This window comes from Apostichopus japonicus, chromosome 18 (genome assembly GCF_037975245.1).
Source record: "Apostichopus japonicus isolate 1M-3 chromosome 18, ASM3797524v1, whole genome shotgun sequence".
Taxonomy (NCBI): domain Eukaryota; kingdom Metazoa; phylum Echinodermata; class Holothuroidea; order Aspidochirotida; family Stichopodidae; genus Apostichopus; species Apostichopus japonicus.
The window spans coordinates 20,168,314-20,184,186 of record NC_092578.1 but is presented as its reverse complement, the minus strand read 5'-3'; the positions used below and the strand labels follow the sequence as shown (position 1 = coordinate 20,184,186).

Below are 15,873 nucleotides of genomic sequence, written 5' to 3'. Positions count from 1 at the left end.
TCAAACAGAGGCTGTCTCCTAGCTGTTTTTGAAGATAAATCAAATTAACTTGCTAACTTAATACTTTATGTTGTATCTTTATCATAACAATACAGTATTTGACAGGTAAATTGCCCTATAGACTTAGTGGAGGCAATGAATTATTTGTTATCTGTATTGATAATGTAATCTTTCTCCCCATAGTTGTGTAGAACATCTTCTTAATAACAAGGCCAATCCATCCTTGCATGATACTCATGGCTACAGGCCACTTCATTATGCGGCTGCTGCAGGGCACCACTTAGTGGCTGAGAAGGTCAGTTTATCAACATTTCTCTGATTTGTAACAAGACATACTTACAGATTTTAGGCTAGTCACCATTTAAATGCAAATAAAGACATGTTAAACAGTTCATGATATAGGGTTATACATTGAAGAAACAAAGGCTGCTATTGTTAAACAATTAATTTCCTTTGACTCTAAGCTATTTAGTATGTATAAATGTAAGACAAAAGTCACTTAAAAGGTGGGAAATGGCATCATATGGCAAGGCTTTGTAACTTTTAGGGTATATGATTTTGTTACTGCATTGTAATTGGTTGATTGTAGTTGATGTGAAATGCCTTTAATGCACTGTTTTCAAATATCACTGGCAAGGTATGATGGTGCATACATATTTGAACAAGATAGTAATGTGATTTTGTAAAACCAAATTAGACTGTGAGAAGTTTGAATGTGTTTGGTATTTCTTCTGGTATTTGGTCAAAGTTGGGCCAAGTTATGACAATAAAATAGACAAGTGTTACCTTTTTGATTCCTTAGCAATAAAGGTTTGAGAATATTTATGGTCGTGGTGGTGTGTATGTAACACTGCTTTTAAGCATGAATACTACTCCAAATGAATACGATGAATGTTGAATAGCCTACTTGATGCATGACTTAACCTCCATTCACTTACTTTACTGTGTTTTTAGGAGTTCCAAGATCATTCTAGTTAATAGGTCAAAGTCTGAAAACCTTGTAAATAATTCCAGTAGAAAAGCTTGAATGCAGTTCATACTTGGCAAGTGGATGTATAGGCATATGAACCCTATTGGTTGTTGTGGAAGTCAAATATCATTGAAGTGAACAGGTCAAAAGAACTCCTAGGATTTCCTTAGTAAGTCAGTCCAAACTTAACAATCTTGTGTATGTTCAGTCTAAAATTAAATGTTCTGCTTTTTATGGCAAAAGAATCCCTAATGCCTGATTCACACCCTGAAACAACCATTGTTGAGTTTGGTCCTGATCAGTCAGGCAGTGTGCATCTGGTTTTACATATTGTTGTGGGGGAGGTAGAAAGAGGGCTGTAAAATACTCTGGTATGCACCAATAGAACTGATCTCTTCCTGTTCAGTTCTTCTGAACACTTCTAATAAACATTTCATTGAAGTATCAAAATTGAAGTTACAAAACTGCACTTTTGTAAAATAATCTATTATATTGATTACTTTAACTGTGTATGGAGTTTTAATATAAGACAGTTCAACATACCCTACCAGTGGCAGATCGGGAGGAGCCTAACTCTAAGGGTCACCTCTACCATGCCAGAGCTCTTTAAAGCCAATGTTGAATTACATTGTTGTAGTATACAATATTTGCAGTTTGAAATAATATCTTTTTGCCATTTCTTGTATTCTTCACACAGTTATGTATGGAAATAATAGTGAGTTGTTTCATGATATTTAATGTCCTGTATTAGTATATGTAGGTGAAGTTTGCATTAGATGGTTCCAGCATTAGAAAGTAATCATCTCTTCTCAGTTTGGCTTTTTCTGAGCAATGGATTTTCATGTCCAGTCCATTTATTAGTCACTACCTGTTAGTATCAATAACATTTTAACTATACTGTTTCTCGTTATGGTGGCATTTCTTAGAGGTGTATTTATAAAGTTAAGAATGAAAGTTTGTAAGGGATCAATAAGCGGAAAGTTGATTTTACTTCCTTATGTCTGGGAAATAAAAGTTACATGAAGTGCATCCTCTCCAAATTCAGATAATTGCAAAAGGAAAAGAGTTCAATTTTTCTAAAGTTTCTAACATTGTTCTAATGTTTTTTGATGTCTAATGCTAAAACACCTGTGACTTCTTAGATTGACTAATCTCTACACTAAAGACCTCACTGCCCCCTATCCCCTGCAGGTAGCATTTGTTGGTTATGATCGACATTGGCTGCATTTAGTTTCTTCAGTGGTGTCGCTATGGTTTCAGGGGCCTTCAGTGGTGTAGCTATGGTTTCAGGGGCCTTCGGTGGTGTAGCTATGGTTTCAGGGGCCTTCGGTGGTGAAGCTATGGTTTCAAGGGCCTCAGGTAGTGTAGCTATGGTTTCAGGGGCCTTCAGTGGTGTAGCTATGGTTTCAGGGGCCTTCAGTGTTGTAGCTATGGTTTCAGGGGCCCAGGCTCAAAAGTGAGAACTGGAGCCATTCACACTTATCTAAACTTGACATAAAGCTATAATTGCAATATTAAAGAATATAAACCATGATAGATATGGTATTGAACTTGGCAGTTAATTTGTCAACTTCATCATGATGTTAATAAAATACACACATGTAGGTGTGTTTTCACTTATTCAGTTATTCATACAAAACTATGACAAGTGGGTGTGATCCAATCCTTTGGGTCCATTTTAATTGGATGCCCCAGTCTTCTTTGTTCTTTGTCACTTTAATTGACTTAGAACCCTCACATGCCCTCTCCAAATCTATGTAAAAAGGAAGCAAGTCATCAACCTGGATCAGATGAAATCTTCACTTGTTTTGTTCATATTTATTAATCCAATTAACCAGCTTCTCATCAATTAATACTGATCACCTGTTTCCTTGGGTACTTCAGAAAGTCACAAGTGGTTGAAATTGAAAACATATCTTATGTTTTTATGATATGTTCCATTTCCTGTAGCCCCCTCCCCTACCATTGGATCAATGTCATTGCAGTTTATTGATAAACATGTTACAAACTTACTCATTCTAATGAAACATTTATTGCAGTCTTTATCATGTATACTAACTCATGTAGTGTTTTCATTAACTTTGATTTCTTGTGCTTGTTGTGAGGTAATTCACTGGTCACGTTAGTCTCACATTTCTAGTCTGGTGACAAGGCTCAAATAAAAGTGCTGCCCTCTTCTACATTAATAGTAAGCATTATACAATGTGTGGAGCATGTTGATGGATGGATTGCTTGACAGAATTTATTCCTATAGTACAGCTCAGCAGAACAATGCCAGACTCCTTACAATCTATTTTTCATTTCATACTTTTATATTACACTGTATTTATATCAAAAGTCACTCGGCAATTGATAACAGTAGATTTGGTACGAATGCGCTTCAAGGGCAAACAGAATGACTGTGGGCTTAAGGGATGAATCAAAAGGACGATTAGAGACATTATGGACCTTCCACAATTCCTTTAGAACCTAAGTGTACTTCACAAAGTGTTTTGGAGAAACATCCTTGTTCCAATGTACAGGAAAAGCTTTCAGAATTATCCCAAACATTTTTTGCTAACATCAGCACTTTAGCAGTTGCATCTCTTGTTAGTTTCTTGCAGGTTTAGGTAAAAGGATTCTTTTTAATATCATGAAGTGCACATGTGTATGTATGTGACCCATAGGCTTGTAACATGACAGCTCAAGAAATATATGATTGTTGAACTTGGTATGTTGATCCACCTTATGTATTACATCAATCAAAATACCAAGTTGTTTTCTTGTAGAGTTCAAAGGCCAGGTCACCAAAGATCAAACTCTGAAAACTTTTTGAACAGGATTACGCCAAGAGTATAGTTTGGATTTACATTACACTTAGTATAGGGATTTATATAAGTGTGTTCAAGAACCATATTGTTTCTTCAAGGGGAAAAGGTGGGTTGAGGTCAACAGATATCAAATTGTCGAAACCTTGTACACAAAATAACTTCAAAGTACATGGTGGTTTGACTTTATACAGCAGGTGGATCCAAACGTGCCTATTATTTTTGTGAGGCCACTTGATTTGATAAAATTCTGCCAATTTATTAAAAATGATTACTCTAAATTTTCAGCTAAGATTAAGTTGAATCCAGAAGATGTGTAGATTCATCTTCGTGTTAACATTTGAGGTCGATAATGGTCAATATCCAAAAAGCTAGTCAATACAATAACCACAAAAGCAATCCTTGCTTGAACTTCATTTGTAGTATGTTGGTCCAACATAAGTACAAGAACTCTGTTGCTTTCTGTGGAGATCATATATTACAAGAGGTTACTAGAGATTAAAGTCAATAAATCTTGTAAACATGAAACCAACAGTTTATTTAAGATCAACCATACACATGAGTGCAAGAACCTTGGTGATCTCTTAAAGTAAGTAATGTTCAAAACTATTTGTGTGCAATGCTACATTAAATGTTCTCATACAAAACATGACAGGGATTCACTAAGCCTGTTAGTTTTCTGGTTTAAGTGGCATTTTTATAGTGTACTGCTTGTCTGTATGAGTGTGTTGATCTAACATCAGTACTACTGCTTACAGATTCATCACTTTCAATTTCTTTCAACCTTATTTGCTTTGCTACAGCTCAGGGAATCCCTTTCAGTGTCAGACATTGCTGGACCTAGCCCTTTAACAGAACCCCTCCATCTAGCGGTAAGCAAGCCTTTGTTGGAATTCACTGTATTTGTCTATTAGAAATTTGACTTGTGCATTTAGGTTTAAATCCAAGTTGAGAATTTCCTGTTCATTTAGGTCATTTGTTAGGTTTGCAGATTTCATGTTTTTTGTTGTGAAGCTCTTCCATTGTTGCTCTTCTGGAGAAGTATTTAGCAATCTTCAATTGTTTTATTTTATGATTCATCCTCAATGGTTTCTGTCAGGAACTGATAACTGAGTAGATTGTTAAGTATGTTACTATATTGCCAGGTAACTTCACCAGTATCTTAAATCTGGTTCCTGATATCTTCATGATTAGTGTATCTAGTCTAAGCCTCTATGATATATTCATGAGTAATATATTAAGTCACAAGCTTGATATCTCCATGAGTAGCATATCAAGTCTGAAGACTGATATCTCCATTAGTAAGAGTATTAAGTCACACGCCCAATATTTCAATGAGTAGTGTATCAATTTACAAGCCTGATATCTCCATTAGTAGTGTATTAAATCATAAATGTGATATGAATGAGTATTGAATATTGTCTTAAGCCTGATATCTCTATGAGTAGTGTATTAAGTCACAAACCTGATATATTCATGAGTAGTGTATTAAGTCACAAGCCTGATATCTTCATGAGTAGTGTATTAAGTCTTAAGCCTGATATCTCCATTAGTAGTGTATTAAGTCACAAACCTGTTATTTTTATTAGTAGTGTATTAAGTCTAAAGCCTGATATCTCCAATAGTAGTGTATTAAGTCACAACCTGATACCTTCATGAGAAGTGTACTAAGTCACAAGCCTGATATCTCCATGAGAAGTGTACTAAATATATAGCCATTAAATCTCCATGACTTGTGTGCTACGTATGATGCCTTTTTTTACATAAATAGTGCTTGAAGTCGAGTACTTTCTCTCTCCATTAGAGGTGCATTCAATCTTGCCTTGATACCTCCATGAGTCCTCAATTAAGTCTCAAGCCTGATATTACAGGAGTAATGTTTTCAGTCCGAAATTTGATATCTCCATGAGTAGTTTATCAAATTGTAATACTTTGCAAATCAGTAGTATATTAAATCTTTTATGATATCTTGTGTTGTTCTGTATTGTGTGTTTTTTTTACCTGTATTTGTTCATTATATCCTGATATTTGACTTACTTTGTGCAGGCATATAATGGTCATGTCAACACCCTTGGTGTTCTAATGCGGTCAGTAATAGCCCTTGATGTGGAAGATGCAAATGGACGAACAGCTCTAGATCTCGCTGCTTTCAAAGGCCATGCAGACTGTGTAGAATCCTTGGTCTTGCAGGGTGCCCCCATCTTGGTACACGACTCTGTCTCTAAAAGGACTCCGTTGCATGCCTCAGGTAAGTGGGTGTAGCAGGAGCAATTCAAAGCTATGCCATGTGATATTCACACATGATTTGTCATTTCACATTCTTCTGCTTACATAACTCCCCCCCACCTCCCAAGTCCAATACAGTACAGTTTGTGTCCCAAAAGTTCTGTTTAATAAACTTGCAGTTGTTGACCAAAACAAAGACATAAAAGGTTGCCAAACAGAAAGATTAATTGTACCAGAAGGTTGCTGAATCATAACATTGGGAATAACTTCATATTACAAAAACTGGTAGTAGTAGTGTTTGTTAAATATCAGTAGCCTAATAAACTGAGCTGTAAGGTTTGACAGGCAGTCAAGTTATATTGAAGGAGGACATGCATAACCAGCTAGTTTGTTTCTTGATTACAGCTTACAATGGACATGCTGAGTGCTTGAGGATTCTTCTAGAAAACGTTGAGAATGAAGATGCTGTCAACTGTATTGATGATCAAGGAAGGACCCCGCTGATGGTGGCAGTCAGTAATGGTCATATTGATGCCACCCTCCTCCTTCTACATTATAGATCAAGACTTAATCTTCAGGATATCCATCACAGAACAGCTCTTCATAGAGGGGTAATACTTTCAAAAACAGACTATTCCATATTGTAGGACAAGATTTAGTCTATAATATATCCATTGTAAGACAGCCTTGTATAAAGCCATAAGTTTACTGCAACTAGAAAATAGGCTTCTCTGCACTTAATTATTGGATGAGGCTGAATCTTTGTGATATGGTTAATGCAACATCCTTGCTTACAAATATAATAAGCATAAGTCAAGAAAGACAGCCACTTTCCTCTGCAATATAATCCAGACTGATAGGTTTGGCAGAAGAAGAAATATAACCCTACATTGTAGGTCAAGATGGAATCTTAAGAGATGCTTGAGAAAACGCACATAAAGAAATAGTCCTACAGTAACTATATTATGGATCATAATCAGCTTCTTTGTGATTTTACCTTAACAGGATAATCTGGTTGCCAGTGAAAACCATAATTTGAAGAAGAAAAGTCTTTATAATATATTTGTTTTGTTGTAGGCGGCTAACGGACATGAAGAATGTGTTGATGCTCTCATTCAGGCTCGCTCAGATACCTCTGTTAGGGATATCAACCATCGCACCCCTCTACACATGGCTGCCACCTGTGGTCATGTTGGTATTCTTGGGACCCTTCTACAAGCTGGTACCAGTAATCATGTTGATAAAAAAGGTTTCACTCCCCTGCATTGGGCTTGTTACAATGGTAAGAATAAACTGTAAAATATGAAATATTGGGCTATCGGTGTATAGAACTTCCCACCCCTACCTGAATTCATGATTGCCGACTGTTGAAATCATTCTTAATAGATGTGTACTTGAATTAAAAAGTTCTGCAATTGTTACAATGGAATATGTGTTAGACTTGAAAGTAGCAGGTGGTCTTATGGTTGTTACAGTATTCATGCACTGTCAGTTTAGGGTATTGTCTTTCAAACACTAGGCAACCTGTGTTATCTCTAGTAACCAGATCATTGTTTTTGACAGGCCTCTATTTTTCTTGGTTTTCCTCACCTCTGGTTTCCTTTAATTCCACAGGTCATGAGAATTGTGTTGAATTGCTCCTAGAGCAGATTCCAGAGATGTTTTCTGAAGGAAATGCATTTACAGCTCTTCACTGTGCAGTGTAAGTCACCCTCCTATATCGTCTTGATTCTATCATGCTGTTGCATTGGATATAAAAACAAATGCTTATGGTATCTTCCACATGTTAAGAGAGATGGAAACATGGTGGAATTACAAGGGGAAGGGGATGGTGAATATAGCAGAATCCCTGGTGGTTTGCTCAATATTTACTTTGTCAGTTTGTTTGCTAATGCTTTTTTAAGTCACCAGTTTCCACTTTTCTTTGGCATTGATGAATGAAAGCCTGAAGCAGCATAGATGGGTTACTGAGTTTGTATAAATAGTAGTTTCTTCTCTTGATAAATGATTTATAATTATATAGAAAAATAAAAACAATTACAGCTCACTCTGCTGCTGGCAGATGCTTTCACAAGTTAAGTTTGCATCTTCGTCTTACAAACTAGAATTGGGGAGTGGTTTTGATATAATGATGCAGACAAATTCAAGCTAGTTTGTGAAGCAACAAACTTCAGTTACTAGAATATCCATGTGGTAAATTGTGTAATTTGTAATATGGTTACCATATTTGTTATAATGTCATGTAGAAATATAACTTCCCTTTCTGTTTCTGTGATCGTTAAGGCCAAGCTAAGTACAATTCCATAGAGAGCTGCACCTATCAGTTGTGTCAGTTATAACAAGATGCTGTAATATTGATTGAAATACCTTCTAATATGTGTTATAAAATCCAGCTACCCTTGACACACAATGCTATGTTCTGTACTTCAAGTTGTGTTGGTTAGTACAATGACTAAAGGTATATGTTAAACTCATGCCTGCACTCAAGACTTCATACTTTTTGTTCACAGTTTAAATGATAATGAATCCTGTGTTGAGATGTTGATAGAAACTCTTGGTGATCACATTGTCAATTTACAAGACTCTAAAGGAAGGTAAGTTTAATGTCAAAACATGAAGTATATAAGGAGAACAGAACATAAATGCAAATGTGGCAATATATGCAAGCAATGCCCTTATCAACCATTTTCATTGCATTAATGTACCTACGCAAACTAATGCCCTAATCAGCCATTTTCATTAACAATAATGTACTTATGCATGCTAATGCCCTTATCAAATATTTTCATTCACATTAATGCCCCTATGCATGCTAATGCCCTTATCAACCATTTTCATTTACATTAACGTCCCTATGCATGCTAATGCCCTTATCAACCATTTTCATTGCATTAATGTACCTATGAAAACTAATGCCCTAATCAGCCATTTTCATTAACAATAATGTACTTATGCATGCTAATGCCGTTATCAAATATTTCATTGCCTTGTATTGTTCACAACTTGCATCAAGAATTGCCTGACATTCACACAGTCTACCTCATTTATAATGGTTGAACTAACCTTTGAAGAAGTGTGCTCAGTACTTGTGGTCTGACAATGTTTCAGATACATTGTAAATGAAGGTTTCAAGTGATCATTTTCACATGTGGTTGGCTTTTCAGGTTCAGTAGTTTCATTTCAGTAGTGACAATAAATGTGCGCATGAGTAGCTGAATCCATGCCTGATAATACTGATAATACTTTAGCTGCATCAACTAACAATATCTAACTATGTTATAATTATGAACAGAAAACTGACTGTGAGTTACATATTTCTGAATAAATGAAGTCACTTGAGCTTCACTTGCTGAAGTATGTAACCGGTTTACAAGAGAAGCTTACATTAATGAACAACATGATCATCATTTATGAGAAGATATTGTAGAAGTTCAAAATTCTGAACCTTTTGCTATTCCTTTTTGTACACCAGACTACATGCCAGATTTATTATCAGAATGCTTCCAAAATGGCATAATTATTAAAATGTTAGTATTTCATATGATTACTGTTAAATTGTAAACTGTGTGAACTGTTTGCAGGCTTTTTAATGGATGCTTACCATGTCATGTAAGCACAGGGCCTGTTCTGTTATGTTGCCTTCAAAGAGTTATTCATTCATGCTTGCTTTTTTTATTTCCAATTAATATTACTTTAATGCTCTTTGCTAGTTGATTGCTGTCATAATTTTGTCTTCCTTCCTGACTCTGAGGCTCATTATTTTTCTTCAGGACACCTCTACATGCTAGCGCTCTGACAGATCAGGTTGAATGTCTTCAGTTAATGCTCAGTCATGGTGGTCAGATTAAGATCTTAGATAATTCAGGGAAAACATGCCTAATGGTGGCAGCCGAAAATGGATCTGCTGGAATAGTGGGTAAGAATTTCATCTAATTTCAATTTTACTCTTGTGTTTTTGTGCAACATTACATTTACCATTAATATTTGGCAAGCCTCAGTTGAACATTTCATTAGGGTGGCCTATGTTGAAATACTTAATAATTAATTTAGCCAGAACGGTTGTAAAGGAGTTAAGGGACAGAATTGTGTTCTCATCATTTGGTGGAAGTTCTATGGTGTATGTAATGGTTTTATCTTGATACTTGTGTAACCCATTATGCAATGTTATGGGTGTGAGTAAAGCTGATCCTTAACTATGAGTGGCTTTCTTTGAGCTTCTACAGTGTAATTTATTATATCGATTTATAGCTGTTTGAATAAAAGAATACCTGTGTTTGCGTTTTGTTGAGTTTATGGTCCAGGGAACCTTTAGTATGTAAGTTGATGTTCTTGATAGATGGATGTTGTTCACAAGTGGTGAAACTTTCCTAAAATCTGATGGAGAAGTTGGTCTAATGCTGATATTTGCTAACATAGTTTGCTTCACTGAGAGTAAAGATGAATTTCATACTAGGTGTGTTGATTGATCTTATTGAGTCCAAGAACACTGATGATTAAATATGATTGAGGTCAACAGAGGTTGATGTTTAAAAACTTAACAAACATGACACCTCTAAAAGTGAAGCTTTGACAAACATACTTGGTGTTTCGGATCCATCTTATTGAGTACTGGAGCTCAACTGACCTGTGTTTTATTTGGAGGTCACAGTTTATGTAAGGTTTACAGATGTCAAAGTCTTAGAACCTATGATTCAACCGTATTGAGAACAGTCTTGACTTGTCCTTGCTTTACATTAATATGTTCTTATCTAAAATTAGGCAAGCTCGTTGGCTGTATGGGTGATAATTATATCATTAATATTTAACAGCTGAAGACCTCAGTTTAGTACTGTGTTGAGTGATTATTAGTTTCATGATGCCAGGCTATGATACACAAGGTAATGGTTAATTGCTGATGAGTTTTAGGTAGCATTAAAGTAGCTACCATGAAGCTTCTTTTTCCTCATAGACTATGTAAGGTGTTAGTTATTAGATAGTGACAGATATCTCACAAAAAGAAGAGATAAGTCCTGATGAGACTAACAGTAACACACCTTGATATGATCCCAAATGCTGCCCCCTAAAGAAATGCTTCAGATGTGGAAATATTTTAATTCGTGGAATATTTGACTGCCAAAGTTTAACAAAGTAACATGAATCTGAAGGTTATATCCACCAAGTATTGTAATGAACAGATGAAGAACAAACTTGTTCTACAGGCCATACAGTAGGCAGTGTATGGAGGCAGTTGCATACTCCTATATTCACAATCTGGAAAAAAAGAGTCCATTACAGCATATATGCATTAGGGCTGGGTGATAGAATGGAAAGATTGCAAATAGTAAAACTACTGTAGATGTAATGGCAGCAAAGACTGATGTGTTTAGTCTTTGCTTGTTTTACTCCATATGAGAGAGAGATTGAGCCATGATGCAAGGAGCTGCTTAGTAATAGCACTGAATTATGTTGATACTGTACGTTACTTCTTATTAAGCTGCTGTGCATACACAGTGCTGAAAATGAAGTCATCATGTATGCATGGTGAGAGGGGAACAGTTAAGTACCTTCTGGAGGTTACTGATATCCATAGTATGTATAGTGTCACAGCTCATTCTTACCGTTATGCATAAATATTTGCAATACCACAAGGCTTTAACAAGTTGGCGTGACGATTGACAATGATGAAGAGAGGACATAGGGTATTTCAGGTTTATCAATTAAGTGTGTGGTAATCTTTGTAAAATATTACTATGCACAGTTGGTTCTGCAAGGTTATTATTTAAGTATTTCTGTATAGTGCAAATCACTCAATACCTTGGCATACCTAACTTAATCTTAAAGGATAGATAGAATGCATGTTGATTTAGACCCAGTATGTAATAAAGACTTGCCTCATCTTCCTTCTTAGCTCTTTTTGATTTTTGTGTGTGTCACCTGTCACGTTCATCACTGTACTCTGATTTATAGCATTCAAGTTGGTTGCTATTTGTTGAAAATCTACCTCAAAAATAATTACTGTACCTCTCGAAAGTGCAAGCCTCATTTCATATGTTTGCAATTTTAGGCAGTGCAGCCACTTTTTTCAAGCCTTATTAGGTTATTTGATTCCCTAATAACTTAGATGGTTAGGACTTCCTGGAAAGTACTTTTGAAATATTTTAGATTCTAAAAATTTGGGGTCAATAGTGCTGATTGTTAAACCTTAAATTCTGCTCAATCAGCTGCATTTTGTGTAGAATTTGTCAGAATCTGGTGGTTTCAATCTCAGCCATTGAAGAAAAGTTAAAGCTTCTGAAAATATGATCTGTTATTCTATTCCATCAACTTTTCTCCAGGAAATCAAATTAAGCTAAACCTTTAAATGAACAAAACAACATGGAAGTTGTTGGTGAAACATTTCTGCAGTGGATTAAATGGTAAAATTAATAATGTCAGTGGAACTTTGATGGAGGGGTACATCCAGTATATATTTCATACTGGATACACTGCATACATAACTCATGAGTGCAACTCATAAATGCAACCAATTACTATGTAAGTTGAGGTTTGAGTATGGAACTTGATGACAAAATCTTACAAACTTTCTTATGGTTTAATCATAGCCACAGTGGAAGAGTGTAGGAGCATCAGGATTACTAAATCTTGCAAAGTGTTGAAGGCTTTCTTATGGTTCAATTTTGACCACCCAAGGAGTGTGTAGGGGCAACATGATTACTAAATCTTGCAAAGTGTTGAAGGCTTTCTTATGGTTCAATTTTGACCACCCAAGGAGTGTGTATGAGCAACATGATTACTAAATCTTGCAAAGTGTTGAAGGCTTTCTTATGGTTTAGATATGGCCACTGAATGAGAGTGTAGGAGCATCATGATTACTAAATCTTGCAAAGTGTTGAAGGCTTTCTTATGGTTCAAGTTTGACCACCCAAGGAGTGTGTAGGGGCAACATGATTACTAAATCTTGCAAAGTGTTGAAGGCTTTCTTATGGTTCAATTTTGACCACCCAAGGAGTGTGTATGGGCAACATGATTACTAAATCTTGCAAAGTGTTGAAGGCTTTCTTATGGTTTAGATATGGCCACTGAATGAGAGTGTAGGAGCAACATGATTACTAAATCTTGCAAAGTGTTGAAGGCTTTCTTATGGTTTAGATATGGCCACTGAACGAGAGTGTAGGAGCATCATGATTACTAAATCTTGAAAAAATGCTGAGGGCTTTCTTATAGTTCAATTTTGACCACCCAAGGAGTGTGTATGGGCAACATGATACTAAATCTGGCAAACTGTTGAAGGCTTTCTTATGGTTTAATCATAGCCACAGTGGGAGAGCATAGAGGCAACATGATTACTGAGTCTTGCAAAATGTCGAAGGCTTTCTGATTGTGTAATCATAAACCCATTGGGAGTTTGTAGGGGCAACATGATGACTAAATCTTGCAAATTGCCTAAGGCAGGTTTATGTTTCTTATGCTGACTGCTGTAGAGACTATGGGTTTCAAATTTTGTCAGAAACATGTTAATGTTGAATTTTTCCTGCTTTTCCTCTGCTGTCTCGCTCAGAGCTGCTCTGTGCCTGTCAGACGGAGCTGGATGCTCCCACTGGTAAGGATATAGCTTTAGTTTCTCTGTTCTCAAATATTTTATCTTTTGGCTTTTTTTAAATTTTTTACAATATATAGAACAAAACGATTTTCAAATCACCATTATTGCCAGTAAACAAAAGGAAAAGAAATAGATTATGCTGCTTTGTCTCTTTATTTTGGTTTCATTTTTTAGATTGCTTTACCTTCTTCTTTGTTAAAAAGTTTGCTGTAGTCATTAATTTCTGTGTTCATTTCTCTTTCATTTAACTTCCCGCCCCTCTCCCCCCTTTTTTTTGCTCAGAAAAAAATCCAATTATTTGGGAGCTAAAAGCTATACAAGTCAAGTGTACATTTGTGGTTGGTCCATTGGTGGGCAATCCAGAACATTTTGTGATGCATCAGAGATAAATGTCTAGGAAACCCAAAGAATGTTGGCATTAAATAAAGTTGTCTAGTGACAGTTCTAGTCTACCCTTTTGTTCTGCTTAGTATCAATTTTTTGTTTTTATTCCATTCATGTGTTAAAATGTGAAGAAGAGGTGGGTGGGGTGTTGGTAGTGGATCATTTCTTTTCATTATCATGAGAAATGTAATTTAAAGTAATTATGGAGTTTCATTGTTGTTTTGTATTTCGTTATTTCTAGAGACCTATTTCTGGCTTTACTGACATAAACTTGTATGTGTCTTCACAAACAGTGAAATGTTGCATAATTTCGTGGTTATAACTTCATGAGTAATTGGAAAAGATATTTACCATTGACTATTTACAATCTGGAACATAATTCTATATTAGTTAACAATTCATTCAATGCACCCTCTCCCTATATATGACCAGAAATTTTATGTTTCATTGACTTGCTTCGCCAATGTTAAAGATGTACATAGTAGATACAGAATAAGGTTGAGTGGTGCAGCATGGTTCAAAACTAAAGCTTGACAGGAGCATGGCAGCAGACTACTAAAAAGCTTTCCTTGATCATTAACCTGAGGAGAGGGTGTTTTTGAGGCAGACTGGGAGAGATCTATGGTTATTTGCCATTATCACTGTGTAGTTTAGTTAATATACAAGCACTTGAGAAAAAGAAAGACAAAGCATGCATGAAGAAAAAAAGCAGTTTAGTAGCTTTTAAAATCACAAATAACTTTAACGATTATGACAGGTAAAGTTGCACACAATTTGCTGTATGCTCATATTAACAGGTGATTGGTTTTAATCCAACTAGTGAGGTTGCTTGTAACCAGCTATAATCTGGTCTCTTTTATAAGCTCTGGATGAAACTGTTGATATAATATTGATAAAGCTAACTGATAGTCCAATAGGAAGGAGTAGCAGTGTCAGGTCAGAAATTTACACACAGGTTGTTGAATGCTGCATGCACTTTCATATTTATCAGTACAATGCTGTTTTTCAAGTTTCAGATTGGAAGGTATATTTAACAAAGGGTAATCTTGTAACTTGAGTTTCAGTATGGATGTGTGTCGGTATAGAAGGATGTGTGGATGGGAGGGTATGGTTTATTTGTTTCTTTTCCAGTATTGAAATTTCATGTGTGGAAACTAAACTATGGTCTTTTGTTTGTTTGTTCATTAGAATCCTGTTTAGTGTCCATACTGCTTGTATGCAGGTTCATGCCAAATACATGTCCATACCACTTACTGGGTCTACCTGTAATAATCCTGTTTAGCGTCCATACTGCTTGTATGCAGGTTCATGCCAAATATATGTCCATACCACTTACTGGGTCTACCTGTTATAATCCTGTTTAGCGTCCATACTGCTTGTATGCAGGTTCATGCCAAATACATGTCCATACCACTTACTGGGTCTACCTGTAATAATCCTGTTTAGCGTCCATACTGCTTGTATGCAGGTTCATGCCAAATATATGTCCATACCACTTACTGGGTCTACCTGTTATAATCCTGTTTAGCGTCCATACTGCTTGTATGCAGGTTCATGCCAAATATATGTCCATACCACTTACTGGGTCTACCTGTTATAATCCTGTTTAGCGTCCATACTGCTTGTATGCAAGTTCATGCCAAATACATGTCCATACCACTTCCAAGCTTTTCACAAACTTAAAGCCTATTGGAAAAGAATCAATATATCTTATATATATTTACTTTCCATTTATAGAAACAATTGAATTGAAGTGCTTAACCTCCCAAACATACATCAATAAAGGGATTGTGCAAATACAGTTATAACAATCATATTTCATTTGTGGTACTCTGACTTATCAGATCTAGATAACCAATACTGATAGATCGGATGAAAAGTAGTATGTAAAAATTTAAATTCCAAAG

At 35.8% G+C, this 15,873-nt stretch overlaps 1 protein-coding gene across 6 annotated transcripts in view; it reads left to right on the top strand.

The window, feature by feature from the left end:
* The window catches only part of LOC139959001 (uncharacterized), a 55,247-nt gene that overhangs the window by 23,072 nt on the left and 16,302 nt on the right, over positions 1–15,873 (top strand). For 2 of the 6 annotated variants that reach the window (XM_071956472.1, XM_071956469.1), the window contains 10 exons: positions 184–295; positions 1,668–1,685; positions 4,581–4,649; positions 5,824–6,025; positions 6,409–6,614; positions 7,081–7,285; positions 7,618–7,705; positions 8,514–8,597; positions 9,774–9,919; positions 13,541–13,582. In XM_071956472.1, the coding sequence (XP_071812573.1) occupies positions 184–295; positions 1,668–1,685; positions 4,581–4,649; positions 5,824–6,025; positions 6,409–6,614; positions 7,081–7,285; positions 7,618–7,705; positions 8,514–8,597; positions 9,774–9,919; positions 13,541–13,582 (1,172 nt within the window). The remainder of the gene's footprint in view (positions 1–183; positions 296–1,667; positions 1,686–4,580; positions 4,650–5,823; positions 6,026–6,408; positions 6,615–7,080; positions 7,286–7,617; positions 7,706–8,513; positions 8,598–9,773; positions 9,920–13,540; positions 13,583–15,873) is intronic. The other 4 variants (XM_071956473.1, XM_071956470.1, XM_071956471.1 and 1 more) reach the window with 3 other exon arrangements.